We start from the raw sequence: 17,370 nt of genomic DNA on the forward strand, positions 1-17,370 counted from the left end.
ATGACATTTTACACATGCAACAACGTTATTGCATCTGAAATTGGAGGTGGAGGAGCCTCCGACATTGCTATTCACAATTCTGACCATAGGGGGTGCTGTGTTTCTTGGGACCAACTTAAAATTCAGACATTACACTAGCCCAATATAAAAAGAAATGGACAGAGATTATTATGTCGATGTAATTCAGGAAGATGTTCTTGGGTCAGCTAATACGGAGCAACAACGTTTTCCCGCTAGCATCGGAGAAACCACAGCTATTAAACAGTTTAAATAGACTCATTTTGACAATTTAGTCAAGGAAAAAACAATTATAAAGACAGAAGAGATTCAAATTATTTGTAAACACTGATCAACTAAATTTAGTATTTAGGTATGACACTAAAACAAAGGGCTTTAGACAGTTTTTTTTTAGCAAAGTCTGGACTTCATTCGATCACCTGTAGTCACCTCAATATCTCCTGTCTATGCTTGTTATGATTGCAAAGGAGAAATAGATTAATACTTTTAAATTATTTGTGTATTGAAGTCAGACCATTGTTACAACATCTGTGTATATTTAGTGAAAGCGAGTATTTACTAGTCCATGCATAAAAAACAAAATATGTGGATTAATGAAATTGGACTGGAAGATTCTACACTGATTGCACTTTAAAAAAAAAAAATTAAATAAGGTTGTTGATTTGTAAAACATTTACTCTATTTGTGAAAAAACAAGGTTTTTGCAGTTGTGCCAGAAATATTGTAAAAACTATATCTTGTCCTCATTCTAGTAAACAAATGATCATGCATTTGGTTAACTAGATCACACACAAATGTTGACACGGCGACATTTCCGCCACTTCTGCTAAAGTTAATAGTTTTCAGGCAGAAAACAAGAAACGTTTCTGATAATGCCACCCTGTGCATCCGCTTTTCTGTCGACAGTAAACAGAAGGAAGATGATAAATGATAGGAAAAAAGAACTAAGAAATCACTTGTTTAGCAGAGTGGTACATCAAACTGAAACTTAAAGCTAAACTCATTGCTGTGTGGGGGAAAAAAAGAGGATATTGATAAAAGTTGATTCAGAATAGCTCAAGCAGTCATTGCTGCTTCGTCCACATTTTGTGAACCCTACCTAAATTCGTCTGCGTTTGTTCTGTGGCCATCCACTCTGCCTCGATTCACAGCCATCTGGTCACACTGTCTGCAAGCGTCCATCCCTCCACCACGTTACCATTGCAGCACACTGTATTATATAACCATCTCTACATGAGCCAGCAGGCACGAAACGAAAAGGAGCGACAGGTTTATGAACCGAGGGGCATGGATTCATATTCACATGTCAGCGGGGACAAAGACCGTCTTACATCTTACATCTGAAGCCTTTAACTGAGAATCTACAAACTTTAGCATGCTAGCGTTTCTGGAAAGACAGTGCGAACTCTTCAGACTGTTAGCATTAATAAAACATACAACATGCGTGTACTTTAAGTCCCTTTCAGATTAGATGTAATAGTTCTCCCTTCAATAGAAGCCTGATGTAAGATTTATAACTACAACTTAAAGAGAGTACTGACTGATTATTCCTAGCAGGTCCATTCATTAGTAAAAAACAATTATATAACCCCAACAACTGGCCCTACGTTGCTCATGTTTACGAAGTCCGTTTTTCAGCAAGACGTAAACTTTAGGGAGATGCTTTAAAGATCAAATGAGCTAAACATCTTGATATGCAAACCTTGTAGAAAACCAGACCGAATCAGACTGGCTTCTTTTTTGAAAACAAAAGGGAAAAAATAGAGTTGAGTTCTGTATTTCTTTTATTTCAATTATTGATTTTAAATACAAAGAAGCAAATCAGAACATGGAACCAGAAAAGCTTTTACACTGGCCCTAATAAATTCTACTTTAGGCATTACTTAATTATTAACGCTTCATTTAACTGCTTCCAGTTCAAAACATTCAGAAATAACTAACTGGCTTGAATACACGGAAAAAATAAAATATCTTGTTTGTAATATAAATAATAGTTGGTTACAAGAGCTGGTAATAAAAGATGTTGCGATATTAAAACTTAACAATGTTTAAGAAGTCCGTTGAGATGACTGCTATCTCGCGAGCGCTAGCTAGTTGCAGTTAGCATGGCTTCACCCGTTGGAACAGAGATGGCCGAACTACTTCTAAATGACTTGTGTGGCAAAATTTTGGTTTTCCAGAAGGAACTGTAAACGTTGACAAAGTGACAAAAAAGACTCAAATAATGTGGAAGCACTCCAAGATGAGGCAGAAGGAGGCAGAAATCACAACCGATAGCTGGATGTCTAGGGGCACGCTAAGCTAATCACAGCGCACACTATCAGTGGCAACTAGGAAATTTAAATTCTTGTACTGCTGATCTTAAATGGTGTGAAGACATTTGAAAAATCAGAAAAAAAGACAACCATTTGTTGAGTTTGTGGGAAAATGAATACAAATTTAGAATAGGGGCCTTTTTGCATCTTATGTTTGCTCTTTCAAGTTTTCTTAAAAGTAACATTAAAATGTCGTCCCATTTTGTCCTCGTGAGCTCTGTGTTGAGTCTCATCTAGTGAGTTTTAGGTATAGCAACAAAAAAGAGCGCAAGCTAAAGTAACTAGCATCTAGGGCTGCACAGTATATCGCAATTTTATCGTTGAAGCGTCGCTGCACACAATACGCATGCTGCGAAGAAATGCCTTATTAAACACTTATTGCAGTCCATTTAAATGTTTTACAAGAGTAAGAAAAAAAAACAGGCAACTTTTCAATAAAAATGTGAAACAAAAGTAATATTTTTTTTTTCTAGAAACTGGACAGACTACCTCATGTCTGGTATTTATGTTTGCAATGAACCCAAAACAGGAAGGAAGCAACGCTTTTCAGCTGTTTAATTATCACAAGTCATATCGTAATCGTGACTTTCACCCATATTATTTATTATAGCATGTCGTCCTTCATGTCGTGCACCTCCATTAGCATCACGTCAGAGTTTAAAACTACTCCCACGCTGGCAACAATTCTTCACAAAGTCACACACATGCAGATCAAAAAGTGAGAACACTCACTGTTACAACACGTAAAAAGAAAAATTGGTCACAGAAGTTCAGTCTATTATTTATTTTTTTTTTTTTACATTTTTCTCTTGAACTGGATCCATCCTAACCCTAATTCCCTCCTTCTGCTTACAGAAAGTGCCATCTCATTCTGAAGGATTACAGTCACCATGGTGGACTGGCTTCCATCATAGCACTCCCTCCAACTTTCACCCTCCGTCCCTTTATCCTTATCCCAGCAACACACGACCAGGGCTGAGAAGGAAGGATGTTCCGACTCTAATGACCTTCCTCTGCGCTTCTCCTATAATTCCTCCTCAACCCACCCCTAATTTCAATTTCATCTTCCAGCCGTTGTTTAGTTCTGACATCTGTCTACTCGTAGATGCAGTCCTCTTGGCTGTGAGCCACTAATGGCTGAAAGTTTTCTTTTTTTGTTGCTTGAAGATTTTAACATTTGCTCCATTGCTCTTCAGCAAAACTTTTGTCGGACTAATCTTCTGCAGCTGAACAAGCTAAGCCCATTTGACGTAAAGTCTGTCATCTGTTGAGACGAGGGTCTTGGCAGATTTTTGAGATGATGTTGGCGGAACAATAAAGTCGATGTTTAGGATTGGCCATCACACATGCAACAGCAGTTCAATCAGGAGGAATGGGACGTTTTTACAGCAAACCATTGTGAGGAGTTTCTGGAAGGTTGGTTTAGTTAAAAAGGTAATTTCACCAAATACTAGGTAGGCAGATGTGGGTAAACTTCTGAATCTAAAGACTGTTTCAAAGAATAAAACAGTTGTTGTGATATTAAACAAATTAGGCATGTTGTAATAAATCAATTAAATGAGATCAATAACTTCCATTTGTGTGATTTATAGTTTTTCTTCTTTCTCTCTCTTTCTACCAAAAAGAAAAGTCCTCGGTCTGGTGTTTTGCTCTCAACAAGCCCCTTTTATCAGAGGATAATTTTAGTTACAAAGATTTCATAATTCAATATATTTGTCGTTTTGTTTATTTATTGTGAATATTTAAAAAGTCTTCCAGTTCCAGTGTTAAATGCTCAGTAGAATTTAAAGTTTTATTGATCTTTGAGAATGTGTTCATCCATTATTACGCCATTACCATTGTATTACTTGAAAATGGTCTCAAAACTGCAATATTATCATTTATCGCAATAGCTTCTGGGACAATTTGTTATCATGTCAGGTCTAAAGCAAATGGAAATATTACTGATTATCTTGAAATGGAAAAATGTGATTTAATGTCAGACAATGAGAAGAAAAAAGTACCTTTTTGAAATACAGTGAATGTAAATATTTGTTTTCATCTGTATTTTCTTCCTTGGCCTGCGACAGACTGGCGACCTGTCCAGGGTGACCCTGCCTCTCGCCCGGTACGCTAGCTGGAGATGGGCACCAGCAACCCTCCCGATCCCACTGAGGGACAAGGGTGTAAGAAAATGGATGGATGGATGGATGGATGTATTTTTTTTTCATTCATAAAACTCGTTATATTTTGAAACAATTTTTGATATGAATCTTATTTATCTCCTTATATGGGGTTTTGTACATGAACTATTACAAACATGCAGCAATTGTGACAAATTAGTTTTTCATTTCTGTAAATTCTGTCTCCATGAAGATAAGCTAACAGCTACAAGTGGCTAAAATCAAGTCAGATTTTATAAAGCGACAGCTCAAACGCTTCATCTTTAATTATTCTAATAAGCTGTTTGACGCTTCAAACTGTATTGTTGTAATATGAAAGTTATTGCTGAAGATTTTACACATATTAGCATTAAATTAGCATTATTTATCAAATAAATATGTCAATAATGACTTGAGTTAAAAAGCAAGTTGCATAGCAATTCTTCTCAATTTTCAACAGATATCTCCTCTTTTTGACCGTTATAACTGACCATAAACGCCTCCTGCATCTTATGAATCAAATAAAAACATTAAAATAATGTGCTTAGAAAAGAACAAAAAAACAGTTTCCATGAAATGCCATCTGTGACGAAAACAAAAGAAAAAAAAATCACAGAAGTCTTCCAGCTGATGTGCAAATATTTCCAGAGAGCAGCAGCAGCAGTCCATGCAGTGAGCATTATAAAACGTGACCCAGATAATGTCAGAGGCTCACTCTTATTTTTAGATGAACTATAGCCAGCAGGCAGAATTGGTCATTCCAAATAAACTCATTAACAACAGTACAAAAATTTACCTTGTTAGAAAAAGAAAGAAAATCATGCAGTAGATCGCACTAAAATAATTTTTTTTTCAATTTTAACAAAAGACAATCTAGAGTCCAACTTTACGCTAAATTCTGAATCACCTCATAAACAACCTTCCAGTCACAAATCAATGCAGAGTTGACTTCCTGTAGCCGCTATCAGCTGCAGAGCTTCCTCTTCCTCCGTTTGGAAAGGTCACGGTAATAACTGCATGTTGGACCGCAAAGAAAAGTTTGGAGTGGAGACGGCGCTCGCTTTACTGCTGCTGCTGTCACGGTCAGCCGTGGCTGTGCTTCACTTCCTGCGCCGTGAAAGGTCACGGCAGGCACGGCTAGCATTCCAGTTTGAATAGCCGGAAGGCCGGTGAGCCAGCTTTGCATGAGTCCATTCCTCCTGACAAGTTTGTAGTTCCTCCACGTTACGGAGCCACGGCCACACTATTAATAGCCTCCGACTTAAAACTCAGAGAAAGAAAATGTGTTTCCGATGAGATTTCTCTTTTGTGCAACTAATTGACAACCGTGCATTTTTTTTACAAACTTACTTGAGTAAAGTATTTTTTAAAAACTGACAGCTGTAAAAAGGTCAAACTGCTTCTATAGACAATGTTTCAGCTACTGTTCCAAAAAAAAACAAACATTCTAAATACTTTGAACAAATATTTAGCAGAGATTAGTAGCAGGATATTTTAATCCATAATGAAAGATTTTTGCTGCTGAGGGAATTCCCAATGATATTGTCTAATCTCTTCAAGTTTTGGCTAAGAATGTCAAACCATCCGATAAAAACCTAGATTTAAACTTTTACAGTCAAATTAAATATGAAGAACAATTTACAGCTGCAGTTCTGTCTGGATACTTTCACTAAACAAAAAACAAAAAAAACCAACTAAACCGTCTCCCGCTATCTTTAGAGGAGCTGGAAACTGGAGCAAACACGCCTTTGTTTTGACCTGCCTCCGTTTATTCCTGCCTAAGCCGTGGCTCAGCGTACCGCCTACAACAGGTCCAGAACTCAGCTGTGAGACCGCTTTCCAAGACCCCATTTCCTGCTTACATTTCCCCGGTTCTCATGGACCTTCACCATCTTTCACTTAAAATCCAGATTCAGAGCTGTATAACTGAACAAGGTGTAAGGTTTTTTTTCCTCTCTTTTTATGTGTATGTTGGTATATTTTATGTGATGTTGTTATTACTGATGTATTTTATCTTGGTTTTATTGTGGATTTTATGAAAAGCATTCATTACAAAAGCAGGCATAACATAGATAAAAAATAAGCATCAGCTACCTGAGCAGATAGCCCAGCTAGCTAGTCATGCTAATACTGACTGATTTTATCTTGGTTTTATTGGTTCTATACCTGTTTCCAAATGAAAAGCGGAAAATTTAAAATTTTCCACAAAAAACACCTCAAATCTCTGTGAATTTATGTTTGTTCTATTTAATGATGGCATATTAAGGACATTATAGTGAGAGAAAAGGAGTAAATTCCTGCCAAAAAAATTCATAAATCAAGCGAATTATCTTAGAAATGTTCCAGAAAAAAAACAGAAAAGTTCTGAGCTGCAAAAGTCAAAAACTTGCACAAAAAACTCAGAAATGTAGAGATTAATGGCAGAAATTTTTTTTAAAAAAACAACCTAAAACAACAAAAACGTGGAAATTGAAACAAAAAAATCCAAAAATAATCTTAAAGAACATGTTCACTTTTTGGAAATGTCCAAGTTTTTTCTAGAAAAATTCTGAGATAAAGCTCAAAATTGGAGTTTTTTCCCTCAATTCCTTTTGACTCATCCATGTTTTTTATCTCAAAATTTCTGCATTTTTTTGGCTAAAATCTACTCCTCCCTTTTCCTTCTATCCACTATCCCCCTGATACTTTCGAGACAACGTGCTAACACAATATTTGTACATAAATATTGTTCAATACCTTGTGGGGCACAGTGTATTCATTGCAACGACTGCTGCTTTGGATTCTGCATTTCAAGTGCCCCACATTCCCCCTCTGCTTGTAGAAAGCCTTTTCAATCAGCTGGATGGACTTACCCTGATGTCAACACTTAGAATAGATTTTAGTTACCGATGTGCTTAAGCTGATGGCGACGGATGGAAGGATTGTGATAAAAGACCAGAAAGAAAACCATGAGAAAATTGTGCTCAATGCAAATGTAAAAAATATTTTATGTTCAGTTAGCATTAATATAAATGCAAGAGTTACCTTTTCAGTTTTCAACAAAGATAACAGCCTACGCTTATTGACCTATGGGGCTTTTCTTCTTTACTCTGTTTTAAATGAAAGGAAATAATCACTATTTAGTGGCTTTGCTAGTTTTGTAGCCATGGCGACAGGTGTAATCAACAGCTAGCCTAGCTTAGATCAAGACAGTATAATACTTAAGATTACATTTATTTCCCCTTTTTAAATACTGGAAATAACAGACCTAATCTAGGGAGAATCCTACATGATTCATAAAGGTGGCATAAATCTGGCAACATATCGAGTGAAAGCATATACAGAAGAACTAAACTGCATGTGTGGCTCTAAATGTCGTCCCTGGAGGCTGAAAACTCCAAACCTCCGAGCATGAACACTCAGACCCATGATGTCTGTGTGCAGGATCTCCTGCGCATTAACGGGGCTCTGCTTGGCTGACGACTGGCTGGAGGAAAGCCACACCCAGACTCACTTCATCAGCGACGCGGAGAGCAAAAACAAGCATCTTTCCTGTGCGAAGGTCAGATAAAGAGATGCAGAGGAAGTGAAACCGACTCGAGAGACCGCGCGTCATCTGTACCAAAACCGTAAATAAAATTCATACCTCCCACTTCCAGTTGCTTTTTCATACCTAGTTTGACTCGTTTTGACGTCCTCAGCTTTAGTTGTAGCCTATGCGTGAATCGTTACATTAATGAGGCAACCATTTCCTGTCTGCAGCTGTTGAAGAAAATCCTCCTGCCACCCACTCCATTCAACACAAATACGAACATCAGAGCGCACGCTGGGGGTGATTACTGATGTTCAGAACACATGGACCTTTCACCTGCGATGCATAACGTCTGACAACAGAGTTTCCCTGATGTGGTGAAGCGCACCACATCAGGGGACGCTTGAGTTATGAATAACATAGTAGTACAGAATGCGACATTGCAAATTACAGCCTTGATATGGACAGTTTGTCCTCGTAATGACTAAAGTTAGAGAGTTTTATTGCACATTTCTACAGATGACATTTATTAGGACGGACTTTTTCACGTGGCGGTTTTTAAATCATAACATCTGATGGACAAGCATCATCTTTTTTTTTTTTTAAAGATTGCCCTCAACATCTTAAGACATAAAATGGGATCTCGATATTTATGCATCAGGCTTTCAGCAGACAAACCGAGAAAGAACTGAACTTAATTTTTTATTTTTGCACTTTTACCACCTGTATAACTCCTAATGAATTACGCTGTTTATTTCATCTCTAAATTGCCTTTACTGTCAAATTTAAATGCATTAAAAAGACAACAAAATGAAGCTCAGCAATTACTGTTCAGCGCATAATATTGCTGAACATAATCACTTGTATTAAGTGTTAATGTTGTAACTACAGGGGGAAATAAGCAGTTTTTTAGTGTCTGTTGTTGCAGTAATGCCCATGTTTTCCTTATTATCCATTTATAAAGACGTATGATCCTTCCAGTCTACATTTACAAACCATTTCCATGTACTCTGACAAGCATGTAAAGTGTATGTTTGAATAAAAACAAGCAAATGGAGAGGGAAAACTGACAAAAATACTTCAAAATTGTTACTTTATGCCTTTCGTGATGTCATCTGAGGCATGGGCGCTTTTGTAGATTTTGTATTGATTAAATAATAATCTACAGCTAAATCAGAAAAGGAATTGAAAATCTGACGAAATATCATTCTGTAGGTGATTAAATATATCGCAAGTGAGTTTGATCAATTTTACCAAAATGTCTGGCAAGTAGCTTTAATATAAGCAAACTATCTAGTCCAGAAAGCTTACAATAGACCCTGTTTGTATATTTGTCCATGTTCATTAGTTCAAATGGAAACTTTGGGAGTTTTGTTGGACAAACTGATGGAGTGGATCTGTAACAACACCGAAACGTCTTGAACATTCCCATCATCTTAACTCCGTTTTGTTTTTTAAATCCCAAATTTCAGCTGGACTTCTCGAGGTTCTCACAAACGGAGCGGTTATTTATGCTGCTACATGACAGGAACAGGGCTGTGGTTTTCTAATCTAACCATCGCACCAAAGCCACCAGCTTCTCCTCGTTGCGCTGATGACTTCCTCCGTTTCACTGCTTCCCCCGCAGACATCCACACGCTCGCTGCATCAAGCGCCGGTCCTTTGGCCCACTTTTCATGGGGGAAGAAAAACAAAATTGTTGGAATCCGTTTGCGCTTCCTCGACCTTCCGTGAACTTAAAGGAAATATGTCCCCGCGAGCTTGAAGTGATTAGAGGAGCGGCGAATTTGTGGGGGGGGGGAGTCTGGTTGGAGGAAGAGACAGAGTAAGTCTTTAATTCAGCCGGTTCTAAACGGGTTAAACCATTTCCTCAGAAAGGGGGATTTCCAGACCCACCAGCTGAGTGTGGTCTTACCCCCAGAGGCTTTTTAAAATCCAGTTTCTCTCTTTTTGGAGATTTACAGTAATTTTCCATTACTTCAAAACAAAAACATGAAATATCTAACTTCTGTACTTGCTTATAATGCCATTTAAATAATCTGTTCTTGTTGGATTCCTGTTCTGTAACGGTAAAGTTCTCTACACTGTAGACAAACTCTGTACATTTACACTCAGTGCTTTTTTTTTCTAAACACATTTCCCATCATGCCTTCAGCATGTGTTTGTGGAGAGTGGGAGGATTTTACGTGACAGACTGGAAGGAAGTATTTGCCAGAGATTCTCAGGTGGATTTAGATCTGGACTTTAACTGGGCCATTCTAAACACATGAATATGCTTTTGTATGTTGTTTTCTGTCTTGCAGCAGATTCTCCTGCATTAAGTTCCATCTATCCTCCAATCAACTCTGCTGACCTGCTGGAGAACAGCTTCCCCACACCATGATGCTGCCACCATGCTGAGTTCAGAGGGACTCATTTGTTACTTTTCCCCTGTAGCTATTGTTTGCATATCAGAAGAAAAAAACTTTACTTTGGCACCAGGGTACTTTTTACAACACCTTTGCTGTTTCCAGTGCATTGCTTGTAGCGATCTGCAAGCAGGATTTTTATTTTATTTTGTGTGTTTGGTTTTTAGTTCATTTTTATTTATTGTTTTTAATTGTTGTGTTTTATTTTGGATATTTACAATGTCTCCCAGTGTGGAGTGTTCAATTCAAGTTTACTAGTCTTGGAGAGGATTAACTTGCACCATTATAGTATTATCAGTTGAAAAATGTCTAAAAACAACAATCTTAGCAATAATTTCTGGGGCGATTTATCGTCCAGCACAATTTTGTTATTGTGACGGGGTTGAGTGTGAATATGTCTGCAAGGCACTGTATTGACCAAATACCTCTTTGCAAGAGACCAATAAAAACAGTGCAATAGCAAACTCATCAATGCTTTTTCCAGTCTTTTTTTTTCCCCACACAGCTAACTTGAGAGCTCCTCTTTCTGGTGTGCTGCTTCCTCCTCCCCTAACGTCACGTTCTGTGTTATTTTTCTATCCCAACAGCTGCTGCTGGCGCACACAGCTGCAACACCTCCGTCGGTCACCCTCCTCAGCCATTCGCTGGTCAAGAAGGCGCAGCAAATTGCCAAGTGTTGGGGATCAAGCGCACTTATGCGAACTAAAACACATAAAGACACTCACTCGCATGCAAGCTACTGGGTCAGATTCGGTCAGGACCCACGTGGCAAACATGGGTATGATTCACTAAATCCTGGGGAACTAAACCCAAAATGTCACGTTCAGTTTGTGTTCCAGTGCATCTGAGCATTTCCACAAACACTCGGTTTTAATGAAACGTTTACTGCTGCTGCCGGGCCCCCGCCCCCAGTCGCAAGAAGAGAAAAACAACTCCACGGAGCAGGTCTACGTCTGCTTCTCGGGGAGGGCAAGAGAGATGGGAGGGGGATGTTGGCTCCCAAAGCAGCAAAAAATTATAACCCAATGAATCCACCGTGCCTAATTAGGAGGAGGGCTTCATTGTTCAAATTATGGTGCAACAGCAGAGCGGGCAACCACAAGAACTCGCCTCGGGGGCCGGCTTCACCGTCCATAAAAGCACCAAATTGAAGTCGGACTCAAAGCGATTTCACTTACTGCTCGTGCTGTGTACCCCCTCAGAAGCGGAGACCCGACGGACCTCGGGATCGTTCCGTGGCTCCCGACGCCATACGGTACGGGTGCTGGGCGTGCACCCGTACCGTATGCGAGAGAGAGCTGCCCCGCAGGCAGCGGTTTCAGAAAGGGTCCTGCATATTTATTCCGCTGAGTAACAGAAACAATTTTAATTGGGTTGGAAGATCCCACATTTTCCGACCCAGTTTTGCTGCAGCAGCTCCAGTTTTTCCACCAGCAGACTGTGCTGTGTTGTAGAGTCAGGCAAGAGACACAGAGAGGTCCCCATGGCTGGGCAATGTGGACTTAAGGTTTTATCGCAATATTTATCACGATATTTTGTGGTAGTGTCGTAATAACGATAAAACCGTCTATAAGACGATTACTTAGTTTTTTCGTAACTGTATGGCTGTGACCGCTTATGTATGTATTCCCATAAATAAATATTGCACTTGAAAAACATTCCCATTCATAAAACGCTTCTTTAGGACACTAGTCACATAAAGAAGCGTGATTTATATCAGTAAACTGCACACAGCAACTGTATTCAATCATATTTTCAAATTCATAGCCATTTATTGAAGAAATAGTGAATCCAACAATCCCAACAATACGGACAGTTTTAAGGGAGTTTAAACATCATTAATTGGAATTGATTATGACGATGATAAATTGAAATTCTTATTATGATAAGACATTTATTATGATATATAATAAACAAGACTGCAGCATAAACAGAATCACACTCTAACCACACTCCCCAAACCTCTTATTCACTACTGATGCCACAAATAGAGAAGAAAAAGTCAACACTGTCAAAATGTTACCATTACCTTATTTTCTTCTCCTTTTCTGGGACACGTCATTGACAGAGTCGTTTCTGCCACTATCTTTTTGAACTCTTCCTGTTTTTCTTTCCAATAGGAAGTACCTTCATTGTTTTAACGTATATATCATTCCTGTTCCTTCCATCTCACAGACTGGCTTCTCTCAGTTAAAGGGGAGCTTTTTCTGTCCGCTGTCACCACATGCTTGCTCAGGATGGGGGATTGATGCAAAGTAAACAACTCACTGTAATCAGATGAGCTCTTTCTTTTGAACATTACATGGTCAACTGGATATTATAATTGAGTTGGACTGAACTTTATGGCACTGAATCGACATTTTATGATTTGATTGATTGATTGATTTCAGTCGAGTTTGAACTGAAGTCTAAAATGTTGTACCTGATCTAGACCAATCTCCTGTTGTTCTAAACTGGATTTATACAAATTAGGAATGTACCCATCTGGAAATTTGGACAGATTTCAATACACAGTATTAATCTTGCTTTACCAATAATCTATACTATACGCATTTCATTACCACTACCACTGTCACGCGTTCCAAAAAAACCACATATGCCCAAATGTCTTTTTTTTTTTACAAGACAATTAAGATGTAGCTTGTACCACACCAAATATCGTGTGCTTTACAACATAATCAACCGAGTGATACATGAAGGCTGCAACATCGCTATCAAACAGAAACATCTGGAATGCAATATTTGTTGAATAAAGCTGAATGAAGCATGCCAAATGTCATAGCTGACATTTACGCAGCAAACAAATATCCAACTTTTTCATGGCGGACTGAAAGAACTCCAATCTTTTCACCCAAAATAACATCAGCATGTCCAATACTTTTCAAAGCGTCTGCAGTCAGAACAGTCAGGTCGCATTTTATCCAACTTTTTTCGTCTTTGACATGAGACATGCGTGAACGCAGTGAATCCAAACAAACAGAGGCTGAAGCAGGCAGTTCGACAGCTTTAAAAATCAATCTGAAGACGGTGGTATCCGTTATTACTTCTGTAAACGGTGCGTTGCTGTGTGACGTCTATGTTTTTCTTTTGCGTATGTCGTGGACGTTTGCACAGAAGTCTTATTTAACAGTATTATAAACAACCACACAAAGCATAAAAATAAAAAAAAATTCGGATTTCAAGGAGAAAAAAAGTGAACTGAACATCAAAACCTGCTGTGCAACCACAGACAAAGTTCCACATTTTGCAAGCCTTGTGATCAAAGAAAAAGTGTTTATGCCAGCTGACCAGTTCCCCACAGAAACACCAGACACATACATATGTAATGACATAACTGGAACCTGCTTAGATGATGACATCAGCTGTGATAAATCCACAATTCTTTCGCTAACTAGCTTTCTTTAATTCATAGAGCTCCGATGTACAGCCTATCAAATAAATTACAGGCTTGTTTTTCGTGAATGCTGTAGATATAATCTCCTGACATCTTTCCCGATGTTACAAAAAGCTAAACGATCCCGCCGTAGCTGTTATTGTTAAATAAAATACAGAAATCACTCAATCGCATTCAGAAGTGTAAAGCAGATTTCTTTAAGCACCCAGCTGTCCAACAGGCCTTTATAATCAACAGAAACTCAGTCAGATACGACTTCCTTCCCCTCATTTCTATCAGCCAACATCAGAATCCAGAAGCTGCTCCTCCCTGATGGAAATCTGGGTTGCATGAGAACCAGGTTCCCCCCATCGGATGCCTCCTCTGCTACATGGATGTGAGTGGATGGGTAGGCCTACATCCCCATTAATGCAGCACCGAGCCACTCCGGCGAATGGCCTGCTGGGCAATGGTGTGCACAAATGCGCAATGAAACACCGCCCACCCAATGGCGCACAAGTCGGTCAGCGTGGTAAAGGCCTGTCATGCACGGATGGGGTTGGCCCGATCAGCCCAACGCCAAGCATGGTCTGTGAAGGGGATATTTAACTGGGGCGTGGATGAGAGAAGCAGCGAGAGAGAGGGGTCGGGGGCGTCGGGAATGAGGAACTCCTAATGGAATAAAAATAGACTAAATAGTATGTATTTCTCCTTACTATTTGCATCGCTGAATGCATAAAATAATACGGGATGGAAGAGAAGCAGCTGAGAGGCCAAAACGCTATCAGAGAGATAATCCAGGCCAGACCGCTCCGGTCCCAGAGGAAGCAGCGGGCGGGGGTGAAGGTGGGGGGCATGGTCGGCTATAATAAACGTTTTCCTGAGACTGAGAGAGGAAAAAATACATAGGTGCATGTTTGTGCTTCGGTTTCCGCCGGTTTGTTCTCAGCTGTGACACTGTGACACACACACACACACACGCACACGCACACGCACACACACACTGATGGAGGCTTTCACCAACCTTATACACTTGTCCATAGGTGCCATTTCCCACTACTTCCACCAACTCGAAAATCCCAGCTGGATCCTGGACATTAAAACACACAAAAAGAGGGGGACGTTTAATTGATCTCGTGCTCGTAATTGCATTCAGGTTCGTTTGGTGTATAAAGCCGGCAGCGCCCGGCTCGCCTCTCCTGCCAGCGGATATTAGACAAAGAAAAGCCACCGCGGGGCTGTGTCACTACGGTGCAGCACATTTATTTTCTTTATTTAAAAACATAACGACTGCGAAGAAAGATGCGAGCGCCAGGCAAACTCACCCTCAATGATGCCAGGTCTATATCCACCAGGCTCTTAGCCGGAGAGTCGTTCGCCATTTTCGCAAAAAGAAGAAAAGAAACGGTGATAAATCAAGAGGAATAACGGCGTGTTTTGGTTTCCTTCAAGTGGACGAATTGTGTCTCATCCTCGTCACGTTTCGTATTAAATCCCACGGCTGTTTTAGTCTACTCAAAGCGTTTTCCTCTGCTTCTAGTCCCAGACAGCTCCCTCCGCTGCTACATACCGACCGTAGAGCCTGCGCTGCTGACGGCCTGCCGGACTCGGAGTCCTGCCTGTCCTGCCCTCCCTCTCTCTGTTTGTGTGCAGGTCTCTCTACCGGGATTCTCCGCCCTCTCTCCCTCCCATTCGGTCCATAAGTCTCTCTGTCCCTCTGTCTTCCATCGCCGCCCCAAACGGGGACAGTCCAAGATTTGTGGAAGCCCAGAGAGAGAGAGAGAAAATGATCTCTCTGCCAGAGCCGACCCAAAATTGTGTGAGAGCCGGAGCAAAATTTGATTTGGGGGCTCTGCAGCTACCGTAGATTAATTCATATCACCTTTAAATGAGCCATATCTAAACTATTATTATTTGTATTATTATTGTTGTTAAATATTTTCATTTCACATTAAATAATAATAATAATGATAATGTTAATATTGATAACAACAATGGCTTTCTATTACTCTGCACTTCCTTTTAATTATTATTTTCCATGTCGAACTTTAATTTCTACCGAAAACTTTGGTTGGTGATGTTGACCTACTATTATTTTAAACACAACTGTACATAGCGACACTTTCACACATTTTCTTTTTATATCTGACAAGAAATGCTTTAAATACGTCTATCTCATGTTGAGAAGGAAAATAAATAAAGCTGCACTGCTGCCTGTCTTGCATCCCAGGTGCACAAAGCGCTGTTAAGGCAGATCCTTTCTCCCACCAGTTGTTACACTTTACAACCATCACTGCTCCCAAACAAGTTGTTTATTTGTTACAGAACAATATTGATCTTTTTAGTTTTATGGACAGGGTTGCTAGATGTGTTGTGTTCTGTGCAGTGACTAACTGTTCTACTTTCCCACACCCACATCACTGAAAGAAGAAGAAGAAGGGGGGAGAAAAAAAGAGAGACAAACCTTTTTCCCGGCAGGATAAAAAGTTATTTCAGTCAAATTGCAGAAGAAGTAGCGCTGGTTAAAAAGACAGAACTAAATGTGGACTCGTCTCACCAAAACAGATGTTTCAGCTGCCACAGTGATGCTATTGACATTACAGCACCTATATATACATATACATATGCAAAACATTTGTATTCATCCATTTTCACTTTTATAAATCTACAATAGAGTGAAAATGTGTTTTCCTTTCTTTTTTTGCATGTTTTTCACAGTTACGTTTTACAGAACATCAAAGCATTTTGAATATTAGTCATATACAACACGCAAAAAGCAGTTTCTAAATGACGATGTTTATCTTTATAGGAGAAAAAATCAACTGCTACAATCAAGTATCTGTGATAACTTCCGTTTTTGGGTATTTACAGTGCTGTGGAGGAATTTCGGCCAGTTTTGTTGTCAAAATGAAGTATCTTGCCCGACAAAAGTTATTGGATTGTGAATGGAGACAATAAAAAATTATTTTTGCTGCTTGTTTGGGTGAGGTCCTTGAAATGGTTGTAGCATAAAGACACTGTGTGCAGCTTACTGCTTTTATGTGCTATCATTAGTTGGAATATGTTTAGGATTTCAGGCTGGACAGACGTCTTAATTACAGAGTGTGCTCCAAACCTATAAACTCACACACAGCTAATTTGTTAGCTGGCTCAGACAGGAAAAACATGTTAGCATTTGAAAGTTTGCTTCAACGCTTTTTAACTTTTTCTAAATTTAGAACGTTTCATTTCTTTTTGAACATAAAAAAAGTGTTTTGTTTTTTTCTAATAACAGCATTGACCAGTACTCGGGCTCTAAAGTACTCACCGTCCACTCAATTCGTGCCACCAGTTAGCAAACACTGCCCTCTTGCGTGGAAGACCGGAACAAGAATAGCGGAAGTAACGTCTAAAAGTCACCTAGCAACAGACTCGCAGTACGGATTAGGTCAGCCCTCATTTGCCAAATAATCTCAGGAGAATTTGATCCAGAAATAATATTCCTATAACACTTTCTGAAATTGTTCGTCTGCTTTTCAGGAGCTAACATCCAAGATCTTGTCTACAAAGGTCTGAAAAATCGCCCGCTCTTTATTATAGCCCTCGTTTAGTAAATTAAATAAAC

At 39.3% G+C, this 17,370-nt stretch overlaps 1 protein-coding gene across 8 annotated transcripts in view; it reads right to left on the reverse strand.

Moving 5' to 3' along the window:
- The window catches only part of LOC103478343 (mitogen-activated protein kinase kinase kinase kinase 4-like), a 95,941-nt gene extending 78,788 nt beyond the window's left edge, over window positions 1-17,153 (reverse strand). For 2 of the 8 annotated variants that reach the window (XM_081600385.1, XM_081600389.1), the window contains exons 1-2: window positions 15,092-15,537; window positions 14,791-14,856 (exon numbers count right to left, since the gene is read on the reverse strand). In XM_081600385.1, coding sequence (XP_081456511.1) covers window positions 14,791-14,856; window positions 15,092-15,148 — 123 coding nt within the window. In that variant the 5' untranslated portion in view covers window positions 15,149-15,537. Of the gene's footprint in view, window positions 1-14,790; window positions 14,857-15,091; window positions 15,545-17,073 lie in introns of those variants that run through there. The other 6 variants (XM_081600378.1, XM_008432109.3, XM_008432117.3 and 3 more) reach the window with 6 other exon arrangements.
- Between the last annotated feature and the right edge of the window lie 217 nt (window positions 17,154-17,370).

This window comes from Poecilia reticulata, chromosome 2 (genome assembly GCF_904066995.2).
Source record: "Poecilia reticulata chromosome 2, P_reticulata-male-v2, whole genome shotgun sequence".
In the NCBI taxonomy this organism is placed as follows: Eukaryota; Metazoa; Chordata; class Actinopteri; order Cyprinodontiformes; family Poeciliidae; genus Poecilia; species Poecilia reticulata.